The sequence below is a fragment of the Mesoplodon mirus genome (genome assembly GCF_964341445.2).
Source record: "Mesoplodon mirus genome assembly, chromosome: 3".
Taxonomy (NCBI): domain Eukaryota; kingdom Metazoa; phylum Chordata; class Mammalia; order Artiodactyla; family Ziphiidae; genus Mesoplodon; species Mesoplodon mirus.
In genome coordinates this window covers 16,159,641-16,182,802 of record NC_138978.1, presented here as the reverse complement: position 1 = coordinate 16,182,802, position 23,162 = coordinate 16,159,641, and the positions used below count along the sequence as shown (strand labels likewise).

Here is a 23,162-nt window from a genome sequence, read left to right as displayed (position 1 = left end):
GCCCTTCAGAGTCTTATACCTGCTGACCAAGAAGACTAGAGCCTCTCCCTGCTGATGCCCGCTCTCCACAAGGCACGGGGGTCACTCTTCTTCGGGCCTGGCCTCCTGCAGCTCCTACCAGGCCGAGGGGGAGTCCTCTCCCTTCCCCAAGCCTAGAGTCTGTCACATTCAGCTCAAGCATCTACGTCCAGCTTATCAGATGCTTGAACTGGAGAAGAACTTGCTTGATCCAAGCCCAACCACTTCCCACTACACGCAAAGACCTTAAAGACGAGGGACAGCAACTCCATGGTAGCCTGGTCCCCTGCCCCTCCCAGTGGGACAGCCTGACCACAGGTGTCCCAGCTGCTCCGCTTTCCATCCTTAGCCATTACCCCTTGCCCTGAAATGAGGAGGCCACGGCCAAAATGCAGTGAGAAAGATTAGAGCTTTAATGGACATTGAGTAACTTCTCAGTGACCATTTTCCATCTTTTTCCAAGGGGCTCAAGCTGCCAGTATTTCCACCCCACTGAATGCTGAGGGATGGGGGTGAACAGAGTGAGTAAGGGGTGTAGTACCCTGAGTCCAGGCCCCTGAGCAGGGCAAGGGTCAGACACTGTTGAGTGGTGATAGAGGGCCATTCATGCTGGGGCAGGGCTGGCAGCGCTAAGATGGGTCTAGGGCACCATCCTCCACCATTTGAAGGCAAAGGGCACCCGGCGGATGTTGGCACAGGAGCAGAAGTCTCCGATTTCAGTCAGGTAGCAGTCAAAGTCGTTAATGAAGGTGCACTGGAATCCCAGGGGCTCTAGCAACTGGCGGATCTTTTCCTCCAGACAGCAGGTACCATTGATCTGGGGCCCAAAAGGCTTGGGGATGCCCAGGTTCTGGCCCATCACGATCATCTGCAGCTGTCAGAGAGGCAGTTAGGATGAACAGGGGTCAGAGCCCTGGAAGAAAGGCCCCTGTCCCTCTTCTAAGGGAGGAAGGCCACTGGGCTCATTGCAAGGGAAAACCCAGCTGCCTCTGTGGTTGGGCTAGACCAGGAAAGACAAGCACAGGGTACCCCTTCTCCAAGCCTGTGCTCAGACAGACATTGCCAATCCATCTGAGCAAACTCCACCCTGCTCTGCTTAACCCTCCAATGACTCCTGATATATTTCTCAATAGCAAAACCAAAGTCTTGCCCAGCTGAGGTCTGCCAACTTCCCTGTTCCGTCCTCTACTGCATTTCTCTTGTCCTGGCCTAGTCTTGTTTGTGCCATAATCTTGCCTACCTCTACTGGAATGCTCTCTACCCCCAGCTTTGCCAATGGACTTCTGTCCATTTTTCACGTCTTAATTCTAGCATCTCTTCCTCAAAAGCAGCTTCTCCCACCGTTACCCATACCTCCCTACTCCCAGGGCCTATGAAGCCTCCTACTGCATGCCCAGAGGGCCTCACTGGTCTTGTAAAAAGAACCCTGTGCGATTGAATGCAGGGCCTGTGTCCCTGGGGCTCAGAGAAGAGGCCTGCAAGTGTTTAAGGAATTGATGAGCCCAAGTGTCTCAATTCATTCTAAGCACCTACCTGATGGGTCACAGTGGTGAGAGAATGTCAGATGTAGGCCACAGTTGGGAGGCTTGGCCTAGTAGGGGTCTCTGATATACCCACACCCCCACATTCCCAATTCCTGTTCTAAATAGGAGGGTGCTGCCCGGATACATGGACAGGAAGACCTCATCAGGGAGCTTGCCCATGGTCTCACGGCCAGCAGACGGCTTTACCCCCTCAACTCTGGTGGAGCCCAGCGTCCCCGTCTGTGAGGTGGGCCCTTGAAGTTGGTCCCTGTTTGGCAAGTCGTCCAGCCTGAGCCCCCGCTCACCTGCTCCCTGGAGGGGTCTCCTCTAACTGGGGGAGAGAAGGGCTTTCGCCTCCCTTCCTCTCAGGCGCCACTGTCTGCTGGGCCCCGTCTCCGCAGTCTAGCACCGTGTCCATCAAGAGACTGGCCAGAGTCGGCCAGACTGCCCCCAGCCCCAGCCCCAGCCCGGGGACACGCAGCCCGCACCCTGCGCCCCTCACCAGGTCAGGGAAGTAGGGCCTCGCGTAGAGTTTCTCGGTCTGCTCGCTGGAGGGGATGTTGGCGATACGCTCCAGGCAGAAGAGCTGCGGGATGTCGATGATGTCCTGCTCCTCCAGGCCCAGCTCCCTTTTCAGGATGCTGCGGTTCAGGTCGATGCACTTCTGCGGGGCGGGAAAGGGCCGGGAGGGCAGCGAGTTTGTCGGGTACCGGCTACCAGCCCGAAGCAGCTGCATCTCCTCGGCACTGACTGCAGGCGGGGAGCCATGCGGGGCGGGGGGCCGGCGCTCTGAAGTTGGGGCTCAGAGCAAAGGCCTGGTCCTGAGAGGCCAGGATCCCTCAGCTCATCAGCGCCAGGGCAGCTCCTAGTCCTAATTCTGCAGTAGCATGGGGCCCCTTAGCCCTCAGTCCTGGCCAGAGTGGGGGACCTGGGCAAGGGCAAGAATAGGTCCTCAAACCCAGGCACTTGCTCCCATCCTTAGGAAGGGACACCAGCAGTGGAAGGAAAGTGGAAGTGGGCACTTCCCTGCCCAGACCAGCTAATACCCAATGCCTGAGCATCTCCTAGGTCTTGACATAGGGCTCATGACCTCACACCCACGGTGCGTGTCACCGGGGCTCAGAGATGCTGTTTGGTCCCCCACCTGGCTGCTGCCCACCCTGCCGTGCCCGAGGCCTCCCCTGTTTCAGCAAAGGTCAGGGCGCAGAGCTTGCCTTGGCCGGGAGCCATAAGGACTCAGAGGACCAAGCGATTTTGTGCTGACGGGTGACCTTGGGCCTGTCACCGTCCTTTCTCCAGGCCGTGGCTTCCCCGCTAGAAGTTGTTTAATTTCTGGAAAATCTGCTTCTCACAGCCTGTGATTCACATTTTAAGGGACCTGAGGTGCTGGGTGATTCTAACTCTGAGCTGAAGGGCCGCTTCATCCAGAAGTGTTGAGAAGGCCCTGGTGTGTTCTCTGGTGCCCAGAGCTTCCTAGAGAAGCCAGGGTCGGGGTGGTCTTCTGTCGGGAGGTTGAGCTACAGCACTGTCTTTGGGTCCAACACTAGATGACTTGGGGTTCAAACCTGGTTCCCCAGTTCATCGGCTCAGACTGGCGGCTTTCTTCTGAGCCTTGCTAGCCTCATAGACAAGGTGGGTTTACTTCATAGGGTTATTTTGAGGATTAGAGTAAGGTATCGTGTGTGATGCTCGGTCATAGTTATTGCTCAGTTAGGGACCCGTTGCCAAGGCGGTCACTGCCTCCCCCTGCCTTTTGGAGAAGGTCCCCAGTCCTTGGCCCCTACCTCCACATAGGCGTTCTCCTTCCTCATATTTTCATCAGCCAGAAGTTGATTGATGGTATTGGCCTCCCTCCCTGTAGGAAGGAGGAGAGGGCGGGCAGGCCTGTGGGCCAGGGGGAGGGCCATGTGGTCCAGGGCTGGGCAGACTCCAGTCCTGGGCACAGCTGACTGGGTATATTCTCTGGCCAGTGACGGCGGTGGGTGGCCTGACTGGCCTCCAGGGACCCATTCTAGGTCAAACGTCACATGTGGGGACTCAGCAGGGTCCATGAAAGCCCAGCAGGACTTCCACTGCCACAACCGGCCACTCGGTCCCGGGTCGGAGGGGAGGAGCCTGGGATCGGGTCTGAGGCAGGCAGCCTGGACCAGGTGAGCAAGTGCCATCGGCCCCCACTCACCTGGGCACCTCCATGCCTTCTGTGTACAGCCTGGCTACCTGCCACTTATGATCTTGCCTGGGTTATTTAACTTTGTTCTTCAGTTGCTCCACTTGGCCATCAGCTGAGATAACACAAGGTCTTTGGTGTGTGACAGGTAGCTCATACTCAAGGTCGCCTTCCATAAGCCCTCCTAGAACCATGAGATCCTGGGTCCCACCTCAAAATTTGATCTGAAATTCTGCATTTCTCACAAGCTCCCAGGTGATACTGAAGCTGCTGGTCCTCAGGCCACACGTCGAGAACTTCACCAACCCCCACTCCCTTTCTAGGTTTCTAGAAGGTTTAGAACAGAACTGCTGTGGCACCAGCCCCCACAATCTCTGCTTGTCCACTTATGTCTTCCTGCAGGGTGACCAGGAGACCCTGAAGTCCCAACACCCAGGTACTTAACCCAACCTTCCCCGAAGAGATCCAGACACCAGCGTTGGTAGCATCTGGTTTGTCCCCAACTACATGGAGCCATCCGTGTGTTAAGTTCCCCTTTGCACATATTTCAGCAGCCTCTCAGCCGTCCCAGAATTTCTGGCTGATCTGCCTGTCCTGTCCTAGTACCACCAGAATTACCCTGAAAGAGAACAAGATGTTCTAATATGGTACATTTCATGCTTTTATGCTTCCCTAGGATCCTTTTCTATCAGGAGGAACCAAGTAGAAATGGTTCTCTAGAAAGGACATCTGGGACTGAGGAGCTGCCCTCTATTGCGGGAGGGTGGGGGGTGGTCCCCTTACCATTAGAAAGGAGCTGATCTTTTCTAATCCCTTCAAACAGATGTGCGTCTCCATAGCCCTCCTTCTGTTTCTCCTTGAACAGTTTGTAGCAGGAGCTGGGGCTGGCCAGGAGCAGCCAGAAGTCCTGGGAATCAAAGAACTAGGGTCAGATTCTAGCTTCCCTTCCAGAAGTCTCTGAAAGAGAGTGGGAGACATCCTCTCCAGCCCCCAACACAGACCTTTTTGTCCTCCACCTTGTACTGTGCAGGGATGAAGCACATGAACTCATAGGCATGGCCGATCATCAGCCAGTCGGAGAAGAGTTCCACTGGGGCCTGGACTTGCTGGGCGTAGAGGAAGTCCCGGAGGGTCTTACTCAGGTTCCGACAGTCCTTGCTAAAGGGAAGATTGTTAGAACAGCCCGTGAGCTGGCACGGCCCGGGTTGGCTGCCAACTACTCGGTGAGTGCCAGGCTACCTTCGGGTAACTGGCTGCTCTACCCGTTGGCTGGTCCATAGGGGGGTGGGGTGGTTATTAAGAATCCCTTACCCACTGTAGAGCACGGGGAACTATATTCAATACCTTGTGAGAAATCATAATGGAAAAGACTATGATAAAGAATAGGTATACAAGTATAACTGAGTCACTTTGTACAGCAGAAATTAACACGACATTGTAAGTCAACTATACTTCCATAAAAATTTTAAAAAGAATCCTTTACTCTGGCTCAACTCAGGACTGAGCCAATGGATTCTAGATAAAGACTGAACCCTGGGACACAAGTTTTTCCTGGATTTAGGTGAGCGACCACCAAGAAATCTAGCCACACATCTTGTGGCAGTAACATCATGTTGGGCCAACCAAATTTAGCATGCTTCAATTTAAACCCTGGAATCACCACTCAATGAGTGGTTTTTCTGCTTTTTCTACCTCTAGTCTCCTACATGAATCAAAGATTCAGAGGTCCTGACTTGATGGTTTAAGGTCCAGAGCAGATGACCTGCTGAGTCCTCTGGGAATCAGGTGGGTCCAGGTGAACTACAAGAGTCCCTCCCTTTGGTTTTAAGGCATCTGGCCACTACCTGGCCTCTTGCCTCACCTGGGGTAAAAGCTGCTGCCAATGAGGATCCTGCCTAGAGGGTATTCTTTCCCTTGGGCCTTGACAGGTGGGGACACCATCAGGTTCCCAATGGAATCTATGCTGGCCACCGTATGGTCCTGGGTGCGTTGGGTCATGTAGCCAACCCCAGGGCTCTGGAAGGAGACCCAGCAGGGGCAGGGTGTTAGGAGGCACAGACGTTAAGCCTCAGTCTTACCCCATTCCAGACTCAGTAGATTCCCACACCCCCTTCCCCCAGAGGCCACCTGGGCCCCCTCCCCTGGCACCCATCACTTCCAGCAGGCACCAGGCCTGAGAGGTTGGACCAAGTTCAGATCAGTCAAACCGAGCCCCCACCAGTGAGTATTTCATTGGGAAATCGTCGAGCTTGGGGAGCCGAGGGGTGTCGAGGACCAAGGAAATAGTCTTCTGGGGAGCCTGGGTATAGCAGAAGGCCATCTCATCCTGGAGGACACAGGGAAACAAGCTGTGAGTTTCTCTCGCTCCATCAGCTGCTTTCCTGCATCCAGTTTTCCAGCCACAAGTGCTCCCTGTACACGGGCCACCTCCAGAGAGCAGGTACAGGGAGAACCCCCTTCTTCCCGCCACCTCCTGCTCAGCCCTCAAAACCCTGCGCAGGCATCCCGCCCTTCTTGGAGATTTTCCCTGGCCTGTCCTTCTGTTCATCAGGTTTAAAACCTGATGAGTCACCTAAGATTCTTCCTCCACTCGTCTCCTGCACCGAATCCATGAACAAGCCTTGTTGGCTTTATTTCCAAAATATGTTCCAAGGGGACTCCTCTCTGGTACTATTCACGGGAAGCCACCCGGGGAAGACCACCCCTTCCCCATGTGACTGTCAGGCCCTCCAATCAGCATCTCTTCTATTCCTGCCCCTTCCAAAGGCTGGCTCTCTATTTCTCAGCCAGAGGCTCTTTTTAAAACCTAAGTCAGAACGTTCAACTCCCCTGATTCATACCATTCAATGTCATCTTGTTTGGTTTCGTTTTTGCTGCACCGGCAGGGCTTGCGGGCTTTTAGTTCCGCAATCAGGGATCGAACCCGGGCCCTTGGTGGTGAGAGCACAGAGTCTTAACCACTGGACCGCCAGGGAATCCCCCTCATCTTGCTTGGGATTGGTTTCTTCTCTTCCTTACCTTTGTGTAAAAGGTCCCCGATAGATAATTTAGCTCTTACCTACCTCTGACGGTAGTTCACTCTGATCTGGCCACACCAGCTTTTCTGTTCCTCACATGGTGGATCTTCAGTCAGCTGTTTCTGTGCCTGAAGGGCTCCTACTTCTAACCCACCCCCAACCCCAATCTTTGCACGGCCAGTTCCTTGCTTCCCGCATTTGAAGACGTTCCTGACCACCCAAAGCGCCAAGGTTAATCTAGTAACTCACTAGATCATATCGTTTGCTTGCTTTCATGGTACTTAGAGTTCTATCATGGCAAGGTCAGGGGCAGAACTTGGCCCCTTTCTCCTTCATTGCTACTACTTAGACAGGTCCTCCATTTGTGACTACAGACCAGACCTCAAAAGACCGGGCTCAACACTTCCTGCTCAGCCAGGGTCGAGCTGGACCCTGGGGCAGTGCCCCAGTCCTGCCAGCCTGTAGCTGGAGGCATTAGCCCCTCAGACACCTGGGCCTTAGGCTTAGGTGTTCTATGGTCTCGAACACGTACGTTTTGGAATGGGAGGAGGTTGGACTCTAAGCGTTACCCCTTAGTGGCTAGGACTTGGGCAATCATTTCATCTCAGCCACCACTGACCTCCTAAGAACAAAGCCGCCCCTGGTTAGTCTTAGCTCTGCTGGAAGGCTGAACAGAAGCTGGTAAAGTTTGTTGTATGTGCCGCACATGGTGTCTCCCCCACCCCTCCCCCACAGGTGGGGGGTTACCTGGAGCCACCTGCCCAGGCGGTGGGGGTCCTCGTAGACAGATGCCACCTGGATGTTACTTCTCTCGCTTAGCTCCATCACTGTGTTCACGAAGCCCTGGACCTGCAGCTCTCTGCCACGGGAGATAAGCCGGCTCTAGGAAGGCCTCCAAGGCTCCCCGACTGGTCATGACCTCTCTGTCCCAGGGGAAGGGGGAACTTCCTTCTGGGCAGGAGAGATGATGCTGCTGCCCGTGAGGTAAGCAGAGCTGCTGTCCCCCCACTTCATGGAGCACCAGCTGGTAAGCTCAGGGCGTGCCTTGCCCGGAATCACTTGGTTTAGCTCATGGCAAAGTCAAGTCAAGAATTGCCAGTGTCTCATTAAAAAACTAAAAATGGAGCTACCATGTGACCCATGCTTATGGGTCATAATTATGATCATAATTCAAAAAGATACATACACCCCAATGTTCATTGCAGCACTATTTACAATAGCCAGGACATGGAAGAAACAACCTCTGTTGTTCCATCAACAGAGGAATGGATAAAGAAGATGTGATACGTATATGCAATGGAATATTACTCAGCCATAAAAAGAATGAAATAATGCCATTTGCAGCAACATGGATAGACCTAGAGATTGTCATACTGAGTGAAGTAAGTCAGACACAGAAAGACAAATATCATGTGGTATCGCTTATATGTAGACTCTAAAAAAAAAAAGGGTACAAATGAGCTTATTTACAAGACAGAAGTAGAGTCAACGGTTGTAGAAAACAAACTTATGGTTACCGGGGGGAAAGGGGAGGAGGGATAAGTTGGGATGGACATATACATGCTACTATAAATAAAATAGATAACCAATGAAGACCTACTGTATAGCACAGAGAACTCTACTCAACATTCTGTAATAACCTATATGGGAAAAGAATCTAGAAAAGAATCTAGAAAAGAATGGATATATGTATAACTGAATCACTTTGCTGTACACCTAAAACTAACAAAATTGTAGATCAACTATACTCCAATAAAAATTTTTAGAAAAATTGCTAGTGTCAGTCTCCGCTCTCGTGTCCTAAGACCCTGCTTGTCCCTACTCTGCAGTCACATTCCACCCCCTGCCCCAGTGATCTAGGAAATGCCCCAGGCTCTCCTGCCTTGATCTACCCAGAGGGCTGACTCTTCTCACCGCAAAGGGTCTGTACTTTTCTCCCGAGAAGCCAAGAAGCCTAGTGCCCCCTTGAGATGGCCCGCAAGGTTGTCATATTCATACGGTTGGCAGGGGTGGGTCTTGAGCCCTGAGGTCTTAGTGCTGTCATGTATAGCACCAGGCTTACAGGTCCACAGTGTACATCCATTCCTTGTTGGAGAGAAACAGTGATGTTTGGGGCTGACGTTGAGACCACCCCTTTTACCAACAGGTCCTCATGAGTTGAATGCCAGCAAGGTCACCATTGGGAAGTGTAAAAAATTTGGATTCTATTCCAGGTCCAAAGCTTGAATTGCTATTCCATGCTACTGTTCCAAAGAACCTATTTTTCGATTCTACACAGACAAGACAGCAGGGAACTGGCCAGCCTGACAAGGTCTGAAACCGTCTGAGATGTGTGCTGGGGGAGGAAGTATAGCCCCAGTCTTGTACACCATCTGTGGCAAAGCTGGATCAAGCCATGCCTGAATACCACCCTTATGGGAGAGTGTTAGAAGATCAGAGTCTCAGTAGATGCCTCCTGTGAGTGAACTTCTGTCTTCAGATACAAAAGACAAGGAAGATCTTATACCTGGATATCAGTTGTCAGCAAAATCCCTCGAGCTCTTCCCTTTTACCTTCTCATTCTGAAGCCTGGCATTCCTCTGTGGACCTTACTCCCTAGCAGCCCTCCCGTGGAAGAGCTATTTTTCTTCTTTCCTTCCACTGAGTCTGGAGGAGGGATGGACGTACTCCTTGCCATGAGGTGCTACGGCCAGGCCACCGTGACCTCTTCAGATCCTTGACTTGACAAGGTCTTATTTCTACCCTCCCATCCTAATGGTCTCACCACCTCCAAGATCAACTGTCCAGTTCCATCACCTCCATCTTCCCTGCTCACTTTGGTCCCTGGGCCAGCAGCTTGATATCACTGTGATGCCTGGCCCTCAACTGCTTTTATTCCCATCACCCCATGTCTTTGCTTTTCTCCTTATCCAGCTTTGAGTCTGTGATGCATCATAATAATATACCCTTATCCTTCCCCTTGGGCTTATCTGCCTGGCAAAACTACAACCCTGGTTAGATTCAGTTCTACATTTCTTCTTCCCTAGAGCTCGTTACCAAAAATAGTTGGAGAAAAACCACAGTGACGGTTCTCTAAGCTGGCAAATTCAGCAGGTCCTTAGCACCAGACAGCATCCTACCACTAACAGTTCCTCTGGTCAATTTGCTCCTAGAAAGTGGGTGAGCTGTCCTACCTATTAAGGCCAGTGTGACCTGTTTGCTTTTTCCCCACCAAGCTTTCCCCTTCTCTGCTGGATCACATCCATTAGCATTATTCTTTGCTTCCCTTAAAAAACAGCCTTCCCTTTCCCAAATCCCTTTCAGACCATTTCTCTGGCGTTTTGCAGAGTACTCTCCTCCCATTCTTCCTTGGAAGCAATTGTGACCCCAGCACACTTTCAAACCCACCACCCAGGATCACGCTCTGCACAGTGGCCTCCATCTTGCCAAACCCAATGGGCACTTTATTCTCCTCTTGAAATTTCCCATCGTTGGCCCCTTACCAGGTATCACCCTCCCCTAGCCTCTGGGTCTCCGCTCTCCTGGTTTTTATCTGAACTTCTTCTTCCTTCTCAGGCTCCTTTGCTAGGTTCTTGTCTGGAGCCAAGGGTTCGATGGCTCTAGAGCTCACTTCTCAGCCATCTTTCCCAATATATTCCCTCCTCCTCTGAGCTCAGCTAGGCCTGTGGCTCTGAATACCCACAACGTGCCAGGGCCCCCCCATCTCCAGCTGCCAGACTTTCCCTTGAGCTCCAGACACTTAGAAACTTAATGGGTGTCTCTAGCTTTATGTCTCCAGAGCCAAAGCACCAATTTACCCCACCCCAGGCAGGGGCACCACCATTCATCTCATTGTATACCCCAAACCCAGGGGACACTCCTGTTTCTTTGCATCCCATCCCTCAGCTAACTTGGGGGCGGGGGAGCCTACCTTCCAAGCAATCCTGAATCTAACCACTGCGCTCCCACCGCCCCGGCCCAAACCACGGCTGTGTCTTGCCCACGTGATCACAATGGCTGAACTGGTTCCTTTTATTTGTACCTCTGGTTTTCCACGTGGCTGGAGTGGTTGTGCAGAACCCTGGATGGTTTCCCACGGGTTTTACCTGCCAGAGTCTTTTCTCCCCTCCTCCAGGCGCATAGCTAGAGATCATTCCTGGCCTCCCTGCCGTTAGGTGTGGCCTGCGCCTCTTCAGGCCATTGGCATGTGAGCAGAGCAATTCAGGAGCCTCCCAGACTCCAGCAGCGACAAATGGGTGGCTTTGCCCGGACTTTGGCTCTTCCCCTTTCCTAGGGGCTGGGCCTCAGAAGTGCCTGTGCTCAGCCTCCATCATAAAGATGAAGCTGCCTCCCCAGGGGAAAGCATTATCACAGCCTGAAAGGAACCAGGGCCCCTGACTACCACTGTGGGCATCTAGGTGGGAGAAAGTTGACTTTAAACCACTGTCTGGGGGTCCGTTACAGTCCTGGAGGCTACGCCCTAATACGCTGAGGCCCTGCTCACCTTGCCCTGTCGTCCCTCCCTCTCCCCTTGCCTGCTCTCTCCTGGTTCTGCAGGCTTCCCTGCTGTCCCTATAACAATCTCATCCTTACCCCTCCATCCTTTTACCTGGCTTTATAGTCCTGGATCCTACCTGAAACCATGCTGTTTGTCTGTCTCCCCTTAAGACCAGAGGGGGACCGCCGTGGTCATGGCTCCAGCCCTAGCCTTGTAAGTATCCAAACAAGCATTGGATGACTACCTCAGGTGGAAGGATTTCACATTCCTGGTGAGAAGTCTAATCATCTTTACCCACCCCGCCGACAGACAGGAGAGCATGCCAGTTATAGAAACAACCCGGCCCAGGCAGCCTGAGGGTTTCTTACCTGCACAGGTATACCTCTAGAGGCATCTGGGTGCTGGGCACAAAGACGCAAGGAGCTACCCGGAACACCACCGTGTCTTTGTACACCAAGGTCTCTGGAATCGACTGCGATGTAAGACGAGGTGCTGCTGGTGACCTGGTTCCCCGTCCACCTTCTCCCCCTCCCCCCCCACCGGGCCTCCAGCTGCTCAGCCCAGCCCACCTCCGGGCCCTTACCTGTCCTCTACAGGGCTCTTGCCCGAAGGTGGCATGACACCCTAGCTCCACCCACCATGCTCCCATTTTCTGCCCAGCTGTGACAGGTCTCCCTTCCCCCACAGTCCCTGCTCTGAGGGCCACTTTTCTACCCGGGGATGTACCGGGTCTTGAGACTCTTCCACCAGGGAGGCTGAGTAGGAAATCAAGCCCGAGAAGCTGGCGGATGGGAACTCTAAGGCTTCAACGTAGAAGGTTTCCTCCAAGTCATCCTCGACGGGGGCCAAGTTGTAGGTGTGCTGGTCAGGCCCCAGCACCAACTCGAAGGTGCTAGAGCTGTCTTCTAGGAAGGAGAGAAGGATAGACTGGCTGCTGAAGGAGCCCGGTGCCCATCACCACACCCAATGGCACGTTCCTCAGGTCAGAAGTCAGGCTGGGAGTCCCAGGAGAGCGGGGGTCAAGAGGGCTTTTAGGCCCCTAGGTTCCTGGTGTTTAGGGCTTAGTGGACAGCCAGGTGTCTGTTCACAAACGGGGGCCAGTTACTCACTCTTCAAAGGGGTGTCGGGAGCCGGGACTCAGATGAAAACATCTGCCTTCAAGGGGTGAAGGCTCATGGTGGCTCTACGCTTTGGCCAACTTTGGGGAGAATATCATAAGTCTTCAAGATGAGGAACTGTACAGAGATAGGCTTGGAAGCCTCACCCAAAAAGCCCGACCCAAGCTGGGGCCATGGCCTGCTTCACCGGCCTCTTGCTCTGGGTTGCAACACAGTGACCACCCGAGTGGGGCTGTGGCTCGCCTCACAGACTGGCTCCAGGCGGTTCTGCAGAAGAACCTCGTCACAAGGGCTAGGGGTGCTGGCTGCAGGCTTGGCCTTAGTGTGTGGCAGGGCCAGCTGGACAGCCCCAGCGCTGGGGATGTACCTATGTGGCCTCCTGCTTCTAGTCTGCCTGGAGGCTTCCTCGCTTGCCCTGAGCCAGACCTTGAGGGGGCGAGACCAGATGACCACCCCTTGCATCCCCGCAGGGCCCCCGCCCAGGGCTCTCAGCAGGCATGCTTGGCGTGCTGCAGGGCTGGATAGTGACTGCCCACCATCTGGTCTCTCTCCAGCTGCTGGGGGCCTTGTCTCGTATCTAGTCGCTTGTTCTTAAGCACAGTTAACGTTTCTTGTGGACTTACTACATGCCGGCAACTGGGGTCGGGGCTCGGACTCATTTGCGTCCTCACCATCCTTTGGGGCAGGTGCTGTAACGATCACCTCCACTATACAGAAAAGGAGGCCAGAGGACCAGCCACAACACAGTTACCTTTACCTAGAAGGCCCTTTCTGCCTTCGCTCAGCTTGGCTTAACCTGAGCTCTCACCACCTCCACGCCCCAAGCCCCTGCTTGGTACTTAGCTGTCTGTCCATCTGCCCTAGGCTTTGAGGGCAGGTAATATCCTTATCCTTCTAGAGCAGGAGCCCCAGGGCACAGAGTAAACACTCCCTTGAACTGTGCTCCTTTTTTCTACCTTCTATGTACCCCCTGGGCTTAGAGGTAGGGCAGGTGCCCTTTGATCTTCGATGGCACTTCTAGACCATCTCTTCATTCCTCAAGAATCCTATCCCTTTGAAGGACATGCTATCAGATAATGCCACCTGCCCCCTTCCTCGCTGTACCTGACTACCACCCTTACCATCCTCCGTGGATTGTTCTAGAACTGGCTTGTCTCCACCACTAGGGTGCTGGGTACCATTTACACCATAGACCAGACCATCCAGTCCACTTCTGCGACCTTATTTCAATGAACTTGAGTTCTGCATCATCTTAGATGCCAATGTCAAGGCTCATGGCTCAGATACCACCTCCAAGACAGATCTGGCGTCTCTTCTTTCAGTCTTTCCAGCTCATCTACAGTCTCATCCCAGCCCCAAACCTTTCTACACGGCCACCCTCACTCTCCTTTGTGTCCTCCTCATGTTCCAAGACCCATTACCTGACCCACTACCCTGCACACGCCGTCAGCTCCCACACCAAGACCTCAACCCTGGCATTCAAGCAGCTGGAGAAAGCCACACTTTCTAGATCTTTTTAGATCTTTCCTAAAAGAAAGATCTTTTAGGATACGATCAAACCTCAGAGGGGGCCTCAGCTGTACTTGGAAACACTATTTTGTGGCCATTAACTCTCCCTCTTCCCATATTATGAGTACTGTGTATTCATTCCTATAATTTTCTCCTGAATCTATTTCACCACCTCTGTTGGATGGGTCCCATCTGCACATGGATATGCCGTGTTCTACCATTTTCAGATACTGTTCCCCACCCCCACCCCATGCCAGGCCTCACCCAGTTATTACCACCACATACTTCCCTTTATGGCAGACTCCTTCCATGGTCTATGTTCGCTGTGCCTGCCCATTTTACTCTTTTTTTTTTTTGGCTGTACTGCACAACTTGTGGGATCTTAGTTCCCCAGTCAGGGATTGAAGCTGGGCCACCGCAGTGAAAGTGCTGAGTCCTAGCCACTGGACCTCCAGGGGACTCTCTACTCTTTTTTATCCCCACTGTTCTTTTTATCTCCACTGTTCTTATCAAGGTCACTAATGACCAGCTTTGAAAATCAACTTTCCCACTGATCTGGGCATCTTAGTCACTCAGCAGCACTGGTCATAGTTGATCACTGCTTTCATGCAAGTGTTTTCCTTTTTGTCTCGAACCTTATGCTCTGGCTTTCAATTTCTCCGGAACTTTCTTAAATTCCTTTGCTCTGTCTTTTAGACTATGGCTCTCCAACTTCAGCTCAACTCAGCTTCACCTGGAGGGTATGTTAACACAGTGTGCTGTGTTGCCCTGCCCTAAATTTTTGAATACTTTAAAAGGCAGGTAGGTAGCTTGAAGTATGGCATCTTGGGCAGGTACACACACCCCTGGCCTCCTGAGCAGGCTCCAAGGCCCATCCAGCCCAGTCCACCTCAGAGTTGCCTGGACATAGTGGGCTTCATAGGACCAGAACAGCCCTCATGGCCTGAACCAGGCCTAGAGCCACAGTTTCTAAGGCTCATTTCTAGCCCACACGTCAAAGGACCACATACAACCTGGGCTGCCTTCTCTGCTAGTCCCAGGTCACTTCCAGTCCAGCTGTGACCTAGGTCTGCAGAAGAGATGGAACAGCCGCCTCGGAGCTGAGGCCCCCGAGCATGGGTAAGGAGGGAGCTGTGGCACGCTCTCCCACGCTGGACACAGAGATGGCCCACTGTAAACCACATGCTCCCCAGTTGCCCAGCTGAAGCTAGACTTGGCTTTTAAAGAAAGTAGCAAAGAGTTAAATCTTAATTGAGAGGCTCTGAATACTGAACCCGTTTAGGGAAATCCAAAGACTTGTTTGTTGAAGGGTATTTTGCTGGAGCTGGGCACATCCACTAAGCCAGCGGCCCTCCACGCTTTCATCTGTAGAATAGGGACATGCCACCCGCCTGCCACACGGTACCTGGGCTGTGTGGTACCTGGGCTGGATGTGCTAGCATAGCTGCCACTCCGGCTTCCCAGCCTCTGAATTCTCCAAACCTAAGACAGCCAAGTCTCGGTTAAGAAACAGATGGATTCGCCTGGCAGGAATACTCGGGAGAAGACATTAATCTATACAAGGCTATAGCCCCCATTTCATCTAATGCCCACCTCTCTTCATCCAGCTATGAAAGTCCTGTAGGGGAGGCACGATCACCGCCCCCCCCCCACCCGGGGAAAGTGGCTTGGAGGTACATGACTCACCCACGTGTATAGACTTACTCCATGGTGAAGGCGGCAGCCAGAGGATCCCAGGGACACAAGTCCGGCTGTAATAGACCCTGAGCTGCTGCTCTCGGTCCCCAACTGGCTTCTGACGGGGACCTGCCGGGAGCAGGTGTGGCCGCACCTGGCCCTGGCAGGTTGAGAAACCCTCACCTTGTGGCCGGTAGACTCTCGCCTTCTCCGACTCTTCCTTGGAGGTGTGGAGAACCACCCGGCATTTCCTTAAAATGCAGCTGGGTCCCTGAACTCTCAGTATCATCTGGGACAGACTCTTTGTTTCTGAGCAAAAGACAAGGCAAAGATTCAGGGGCTTCTGGAGGCCAGCGCTCTAGGGGTGGAGGGAGCAGTAGGGTCGGGGTGGAGGGGCTTGTATCCTGGAGCACCGAGGACCCTGTGCCTCCCGCTCTGGCCGAGGCCTGCATCATTGTCTCTGCTACTTGCTGCACGTATGGCTACAGGCAACTTGCCACAGCTGGGGCCCACCCTGAGTGAGGGTGGCATCTACCCCATCCGTTGTAAGGGGTAGATGGTCCCCACAAACACCTGGAACAGGGCCTGGCACGGTCAGTTCAGCGTGCGTTCCCCTCCAGCCTTGGTGTGAACCAGGAAATCCCATTCTACTGTTGGGACCTGGAATCTACGTCCAGACCACCAGTCAGGACCAGATCCAAGAGGGCTTTTGCTAGGACACTCAGGGTCCTGCCCCAGGCTACAAGAGGGTTTTTAGGAAGGGTCTCGCCTACCCCTTGTGTGTCTTCATTTAGTCTTCTCAACCACCTGTGATGTCCATTTTATCATCCCCATTTTACAGATGGCAAAACAAGACCAGAGAAGTTAACAGACTCAAGTTCATGGCCAGGAAGTCACTGTTTGTTACTTGACATCAGAGCCTGTGTTCTATGCCAAGGGGCCCCTTTCTGCCCAGTTACATGCTTCGAGCCATTAAGCCATTGAAAAGAGACGTGATGGGCCCAGAGCAGGGACATCAGCCTGGAATCTGGGTTTGCTGAAGGGTGGAGCAGTGAAGCCCCAGGGGAGGCAGACCCCAGGGAGGAAAGTGGGTGATGGTCCTTGGTCAGCGGCCAGTTCTCACCCTCTGTAGAGAACACCTTGCTCTTCCTGTCCACGGGCTGGTGTGCGTCCGCAGGGCTGCAGTTCACAAGAAGGATGGCACCCCAGCCCTTGGGGCCCCAGACCCAGTTTTTCTGTAAAGAAGACAAGAATGTTGGTTCAGGCAGAAGCCAGGTTAAATCCTTGGCTTTGCAGATGCTACTCCACCTCAGGGGCAGAGTCAAGCCTTTCTCCAGGGTGACAGGGACCTCTAGATCAGAGTTTGCCCACTCAAGTACCTACAGGGACAGGACAGTAACATCAGGTAAGCGGGCTGAGAGGAAGGCGGAGATCTAGATGTGGGTTACCAGTTTTTACCTTTGCTCAGTGTCAGGGGAGGAGGGGTCTGGGGCAAACTGGAGGAGACATGTCCCATCTGAAGCGGGCAGCTGACCCTCGGGCTTGTTGGTTACACGACCAGGCTAAGATGGGAGACTAGTGCCACCAGACATTCTAATATTTTGAAAGAGCTAGAAATTGACGTCATCAGTGCTGATTTGTATTGTAGCAATTTGACACTATGAAGGCCAAATTGAGTCTGTGGGCCAGATCTGGCTCCTGGGCCCCTGGGCTGCTTCCTGCCCCTGGCAGCCTCACCTTAGCCTGTTTGTCATTTGTCTCGAAGTGCCCACTGCGGTAGACATCCACATCCAGGGAGAGCTCTGCAACAGGAGGGAGAGGTCTCAACCATCTAGACCAGCTGGATGCAGCCTTGGAGCTGTAGGTAAGTCCCCAGGGCTGCCTAAGGGTGGTGTCAGGGTCTTCCAGCCTTTGGGGCATGCTGCCGGCTTGGAAGAAATTTCCTCAGAGGCAGACAGTGTCTCGTGAGCAAGCCTGGAGAGGCCCAGGTATTCATGTATCTCCCCCAACCTCCTGGGAGGCCACAAAACAAGTCCACTGTGGTCATGAGGCCATTTGTGCCTCTTGGTTTCTTCCAAGGTGATTCCTACTTGGAAGGCTCTCCTCCCCAGCCTTTGGGAAAGCTCTTGGCCCTCTAGGACACAGCCAGGGCTCAATACACGGCAATTCCAAGCCCCTTTAGAGCTTAAGGATCTAGGCTTCTGCCCAAGTATCACCACAGAGGCTCCTTCTGGGTCTTTCCATCCCACCTTCCACCACTCCCCACCCTGCTGACCACTGCGTGGCTTTACCCTGCTTGTATTTTTGTTCATAACTCTTGACATTCTTAACTGGAATGTCAGGGCCAAGGGCACAGACCTCGTTTACTGCTGTCCACTCAGCACCTGGCACGGATGCTCAAGGATGCCCGTCACCAACCAGGTACTGTTCTAGGTCCTAGGGATACAGCAGCGCACAGGACAGGCCCTATCTTCTTTGCTCTTAGGATGTATGTGTGCATACTCATGCACACATGCGGCAGTGGCAAGGGGTGAAGAAATAAGTAAAATATGTATTATGTCCAATGGTAAAATGCCGCAGGGAACAAGGGGATGGAGGGGGTGTCTCAGTTTTGGATCAGAAAAGTCTTCTAAGTGTGAACAGAGACCTGCAGGAGGCAAGAAAGTGACCCGTATTAGTACCTGGGGTAAAAGCAATTGGAATAGGAAGTGCCTGGTGGGAAGTTCAAGGGTCAGAGAGGCCAGTGTGCCCAGAACAGGATGAACAAAAGAAGAGAAAGAGGCCGTGGGTTAGAGGTAGCTTAGGGGCCAGCTGGTAGGGGCCAGCTCGGGTAGGTTGTGTAGGTAACGGTGATGCCAGCTTTAATCTGAGGGTGGGCAAGCGGTAGGAGGCTTTGATTGGAAGAGACGTTATCTGATAGCCTTTTAGAGAGTTGCCTCTCTGGGGGCCGAATTGAGACTGGACCTGTAGAAGATCAAGGATGGAGGAGGGAACCGCACTAGGGACCTGTCGGTGACCCAGGCAGAGGTGACCATGCCTCAGACCAGGCTGAGTTCTTTGGTAGTGGCTGGTGGCTGGATTCGAGCTAGACTTAAGGGAACACTGACAAGATTCATGATCAACACGGACTAACAGAAAAGTAAGGGCGACACCAAGGGCTTGGGCCTGACCAGCTGGAAGGATGGAGCGTCTAGCACGATGTGGGAGACTACTAGGAAAGAGGCACTTGGGGGTGGAGGGAATCAGTTCCATTTGGGGTGTATTAACTTTGGTTCAGACTCCAGACTCCACGCTTCCCATGCAGGGGCGCCGGTTTGATCCCTGGTCAGGGAACTAAGATCCCACATGCCAGCGGGGTAGGGCCAAAAAAATAGATAAATAAAATAAAAAGGAGAAATGTTGATCTGAAAATTGCATATCGCTTTCTCTGAAACACTCTCCTAGGGTAATTTGATCTGGTTTAACATATAGGAAAAATGCCTATCACTCTCAGTATTCAACAAATGTTACCTGCTATTATAAAAAAAGGTTTGAGACATTGGTCAGACACTCAGAAAGCTATGCTGGTGAGTAGACCCCCAAGTTTATGGGCGATGCTGGGCTAGAGAGTTTTGCGAGTCACCTGTGGGCTGTGCGTAGAGCCACGTGACCGGCTGCCTGAGCCCTGCATCACTGCACTGACAGGCGGCGCCGAGGGGTGTGGCCAAAGGATCCAGCACAGGGATCTGAGAAGGAAAGGCCAGATGCAGAGGGGCAAAGCCGAGTGCAGGGTCCCTAAATGGCTCAAGAAAGGACCACCAGTGTCGTGAACACTGAGGACAGGTCCAGGAAGAGGAAGAGAATAGACCACTGAACTGAGTGCAGTAGAAGGTGTTCAGGGGCTCAGTGAGGGCAGCATTGGTGGCAGGGGTCTGGTCTGAGCAGGTTCAAGGGAAAGGGAGGAAAAACTAAGGATGCAGAGCGGTGGGGGAGTGGAGTTTGAAGACAACATAGAATCAGGTCTAAGAACGGACATTATAGCTGGTTCCTTAAGAGGATAGGCATAATAACTTGTTCCTATTAAGGGAATAGATATAGTTTGTTCTGGAACAATCTAAAGAGGAGGGCAGGAGGGGTAGTGGCTTCCTACATCAGTAAGAACTGCTGAAGGAATGTTATTGAATGAGAGGGGAAAGAGTCTGGTATGGTTAAGATTAACTTGGGACCAGACACGTCATCCATTGCAACAGAGGAAGCGGAACGTAGGGCCCTGACACAGGTAGGTGGATGACGTGAACACATGGGGTCCCGATGGCCTCTGTTCTGGTCAGAGAATGAGGTCAGCAGTGAGCTTTGAGGGACCATGGGAACGGGTACTGTGTGAATCTATCTGTGACCCACGGGAGGCATCTCGTTGCAGGGAGAGCCGCCTTCAGCTCCTCTCGCCTCTGCAAAGCCCACCCCTCCTCTCCAGGACTGGGAGGACACTCACCAATGCTCATCAGGTAGAGCACAGCTGTGGCCGTGGGGACATCCTCATCGTGCTGGTAGTAGGAGACCGAAACCTGTGGAGACAGCACCCAGCACCCCTGGGAGCATTAGAGGGCAGGGGGGCCAGAGCAGGACCCTGAGCCATGTACCTGAGTCTGGCCTTTCGACCTTGGTCTTGAGTTACAGTTTCTGAGCTTCCGGTGCCTTGCCGTGAGCCAGTACAGAGTCACCGTACTGTAATAACCCCCGTGTATAACATGCTGTGACCCTCCAGGCCCTTCCACACCGAGGCCTCCCAACAACCCATCCAGGTGGGCTCTACCCACAAGGGCAGAGAGATCGAGGGACTAAATCATTCAGCCAGAAAAAGGGGTGGCATAGAATTTACGATCTTGGCTGTCCAGCTCTAGAGGTCAAGCTTTAAGTTACACTATACATCCTCCCCACTCTACCTGCCCCTCCTGGGACCCCACCTGTTGCCCCATGAGATGGGTCATGAGGATGTGGGGCCTCCAATGGGTTAAGCGGCCCAAAAGGAAGCAGGACACTGGAATGGGATAGTCTTTCCTGTGTCCCACACCGACCTCTGCTTCCAGAGGAGTCTTTAGACAAAGACCTGCCTTTCAGCCACTGGCCTTGACCACAGGCCTTCATCACGAACCACGGAACTAGCCATTAGCTGGGGCCAGGAGTAAGCATCTCACTGTGGATGGTGCTGAAGGCTGAGCCCTGGGCGGAGAACATGTCTCAGGTGCTCTAGGCTCAGCTGGGCCACATCACAGCCTCATCCCTTATCTGTGAGATGCCCAGTCTTACCTAAGTGTATGACCTGCCTGTTAGGGAGTTGCCTGCCCTGCACCCAGAGTGTAGAGGGGGGTGTACCGCCCTCAGTCAGCCCCGCTTAGTCCTCTGCTAAGTACCCTCCAGAAAGTTCTGCCAACACGAGTCCCCTGGTCCTGAATGTGCTTCCTCAGCTGTTCTCACCCTCGGCTTCACATTGGAGTCATCTGGGAGCTGTGAAGCCCCAGAGGTTGATTTCATTGGCAGGGGGTGTGGCCTGGGCATCAAGTAGTTCTAATCACTCAGAACCACTACTAATCATTCAGACTCTGATGAGCCTGTTCTATGAGGTGGAAGGGCACCTCTCCCTCACAGGGGCTCTGTTAGGGTGACAGCCTGCCCAGGGGAAAGGGCACGGACTTGGGCTCAGATCCTGGATCTGTCCCACGGTAGTTATGCTATTTAGGTTTACAGGGGTCCCTCTAGCTCTGTTTCCTTGTTATGTAAAAGGAGGTAATGCCAGCCTCTGGAAATTCAACTCATGATACCTAGTGCTCAGTGCTGAGCTCAGCGTAGCTCTTGAGGTTCATTAAGAGGTTCCACATCTGGGAGATCAGTCTTAGCCAAAAAGCCCATTTGAGTTCTGCTGCTGAAACCTTTTAAGCCAGACTTCAAAAGCAGCTAATTTGGAAGCTGGTGTCCTGGCCAGAAGCACATATGGAGGAGACAGACATGCCTGAGCTTGAATCCCTGTTCAGCTGATTACTGGCTTGGGCAGAGCACTTCCCTCACTCAGTGCCTCAGTTTCTTCATCTGTAAAATGGGGTCACGGAGTGCCCACCCCACAGGTTTGTTGCAAGCACTGAGTAAGGTCAGATGTGCAAAACATTTGGCACTGAATTTCTCATAGACTCAGAGCTCAGGAAACGTCAGCTGTTAGAAGGGAGACCCCAGGGGTTGTGTTAGCTCCATCTCCTGGGAAAGTCCCCCTCATCTTCCCCCCAAGACCTACCTTGCCCTTGTCGTTGGCAGAGCTGGGGGATGTCATCCCCACCAGCACGTTCGTGAGATGTGACAGGGGCCACCAGTTCATGGCAGCCTCCTCCCCAATCTTTACTGGGTCTGTGCCGTAGATTTGGACCACGACTCCCGGAGAGCTATCGACGGTGAAGGACTCGCACTGCTGCGGGGCACACCTAGGTAGCCCAGCAAGGAGATAGAAGTTGGGGCACAAAAGCCTCACCTTCTCGGCCTAGAGTGCAGCTGGCATGGAGGGGGATGGACCCCCAGCCTCTCAGGTGCTGAGACACCCTAACTTATGGTCAGGGCAGTTTGGGGGGTCCTAACACAACTTCAGCCTTACTCTTACCATGCCCTGCTCCAAGGACCCCCATGTCCCCCCTCTGACAAGATCCAGCCCAGACCCCATCCTCCCACCGACAGTCTAGAAGTTACCAAGCTATTGATACATCTTATTTATAAACTCCTGACTTCCAAGGTGGGGAGAACCACTTGTCTCAGCCACAAGGGATCCCTACAGGGGAAAAACACTGGGAGGTCTGTGCCGTGACCTGGGGAAGACATGGCCTTGTGAGTCACCTCCCCACCGAGGCTCCAGCTCACAGGAGCCTCCCTCACTCAATCCTCACGGGTGCCTTGAGAGCCAACCTCACCCCCATTTCACACGTAAGGGGACCAAGAAGGGGCAAGGCTCTTGCTTCTAAGGCCCCACAGCCCATGAGGGGGAGAAGCAGGACTGGGAGGCCCTTAAAGACCCAGACTAGGCTCCCTGAGACAAGGCAGGACAACAGGGTTATATAGGGAGAATGGAGGTAACCCCCAACTCCCGCATAACCCAAGGGCAGCCTCAGGAGGGGAACGAGGCACCAGCCCGGCCCCGCCCCCAACTCCTCACCCATTGACATCTAAGTAGATTTCCATGCCCTGCACACAAATGGCATGGGCAGGGCTGTCCAAGGACAGATGGACAATGCTCTGGAAGGACATAGCACGGCCCTCCAAGCTGACCGCCCCCAGACGTGCTCAGCAGCCCTCACAGAGCGGCCTCGGATGACCCCGGGGCTCCCCCATTGCCCTGCCCTCTTATGGGCTCAGGGCCCCTCCAGCCCGCCCCCTTGTTAAGCAGCTACCCAAGTGTAACTGATTTTCTCCATGGAGGTTTGCTGGGAAGAAGGGAGGCGCCGAGGAGCAGCTGGGGTCAGAGCCCGTGCATCACGAATTTATGAAGCACCTAGTGCCTGCAGACCCTCGGAGGCTGAGGCTGGCTCCCTAGGTTTCCAGCCTCCAGCTGGGAGCAAGAGGGGCTCTGGGAAGCTGGTGCCTGGGACTGGTCAACCTGGCCATGGCTCTGGGGGCTTAACTCAGCTGGAAGCTGTTAGGAGCACA

General features: G+C 53.4%; 1 protein-coding gene across 1 annotated transcript; it reads right to left on the bottom strand.

Moving 5' to 3' along the window:
* Positions 1 to 548: 548 nt before the first annotated feature.
* PADI6 (peptidyl arginine deiminase 6) lies at positions 549 to 22,763 on the bottom strand (the record flags this gene model as incomplete). Its single annotated transcript, XM_082616288.1, has 16 exons — positions 549 to 892; positions 2,044 to 2,205; positions 3,326 to 3,396; positions 4,492 to 4,615; positions 4,710 to 4,866; positions 5,570 to 5,724; positions 5,927 to 6,034; positions 7,473 to 7,584; positions 11,571 to 11,674; positions 11,929 to 12,107; positions 15,690 to 15,815; positions 16,630 to 16,741; positions 17,244 to 17,308; positions 19,978 to 20,050; positions 21,769 to 21,952; positions 22,672 to 22,763. 16 exons carry the CDS (start codon positions 22,761 to 22,763, stop codon positions 659 to 661), a joined length of 2,058 nt encoding a protein of 685 aa, XP_082472414.1. The 3' UTR covers positions 549 to 658.
* Between the last annotated feature and the right edge of the window lie 399 nt (positions 22,764 to 23,162).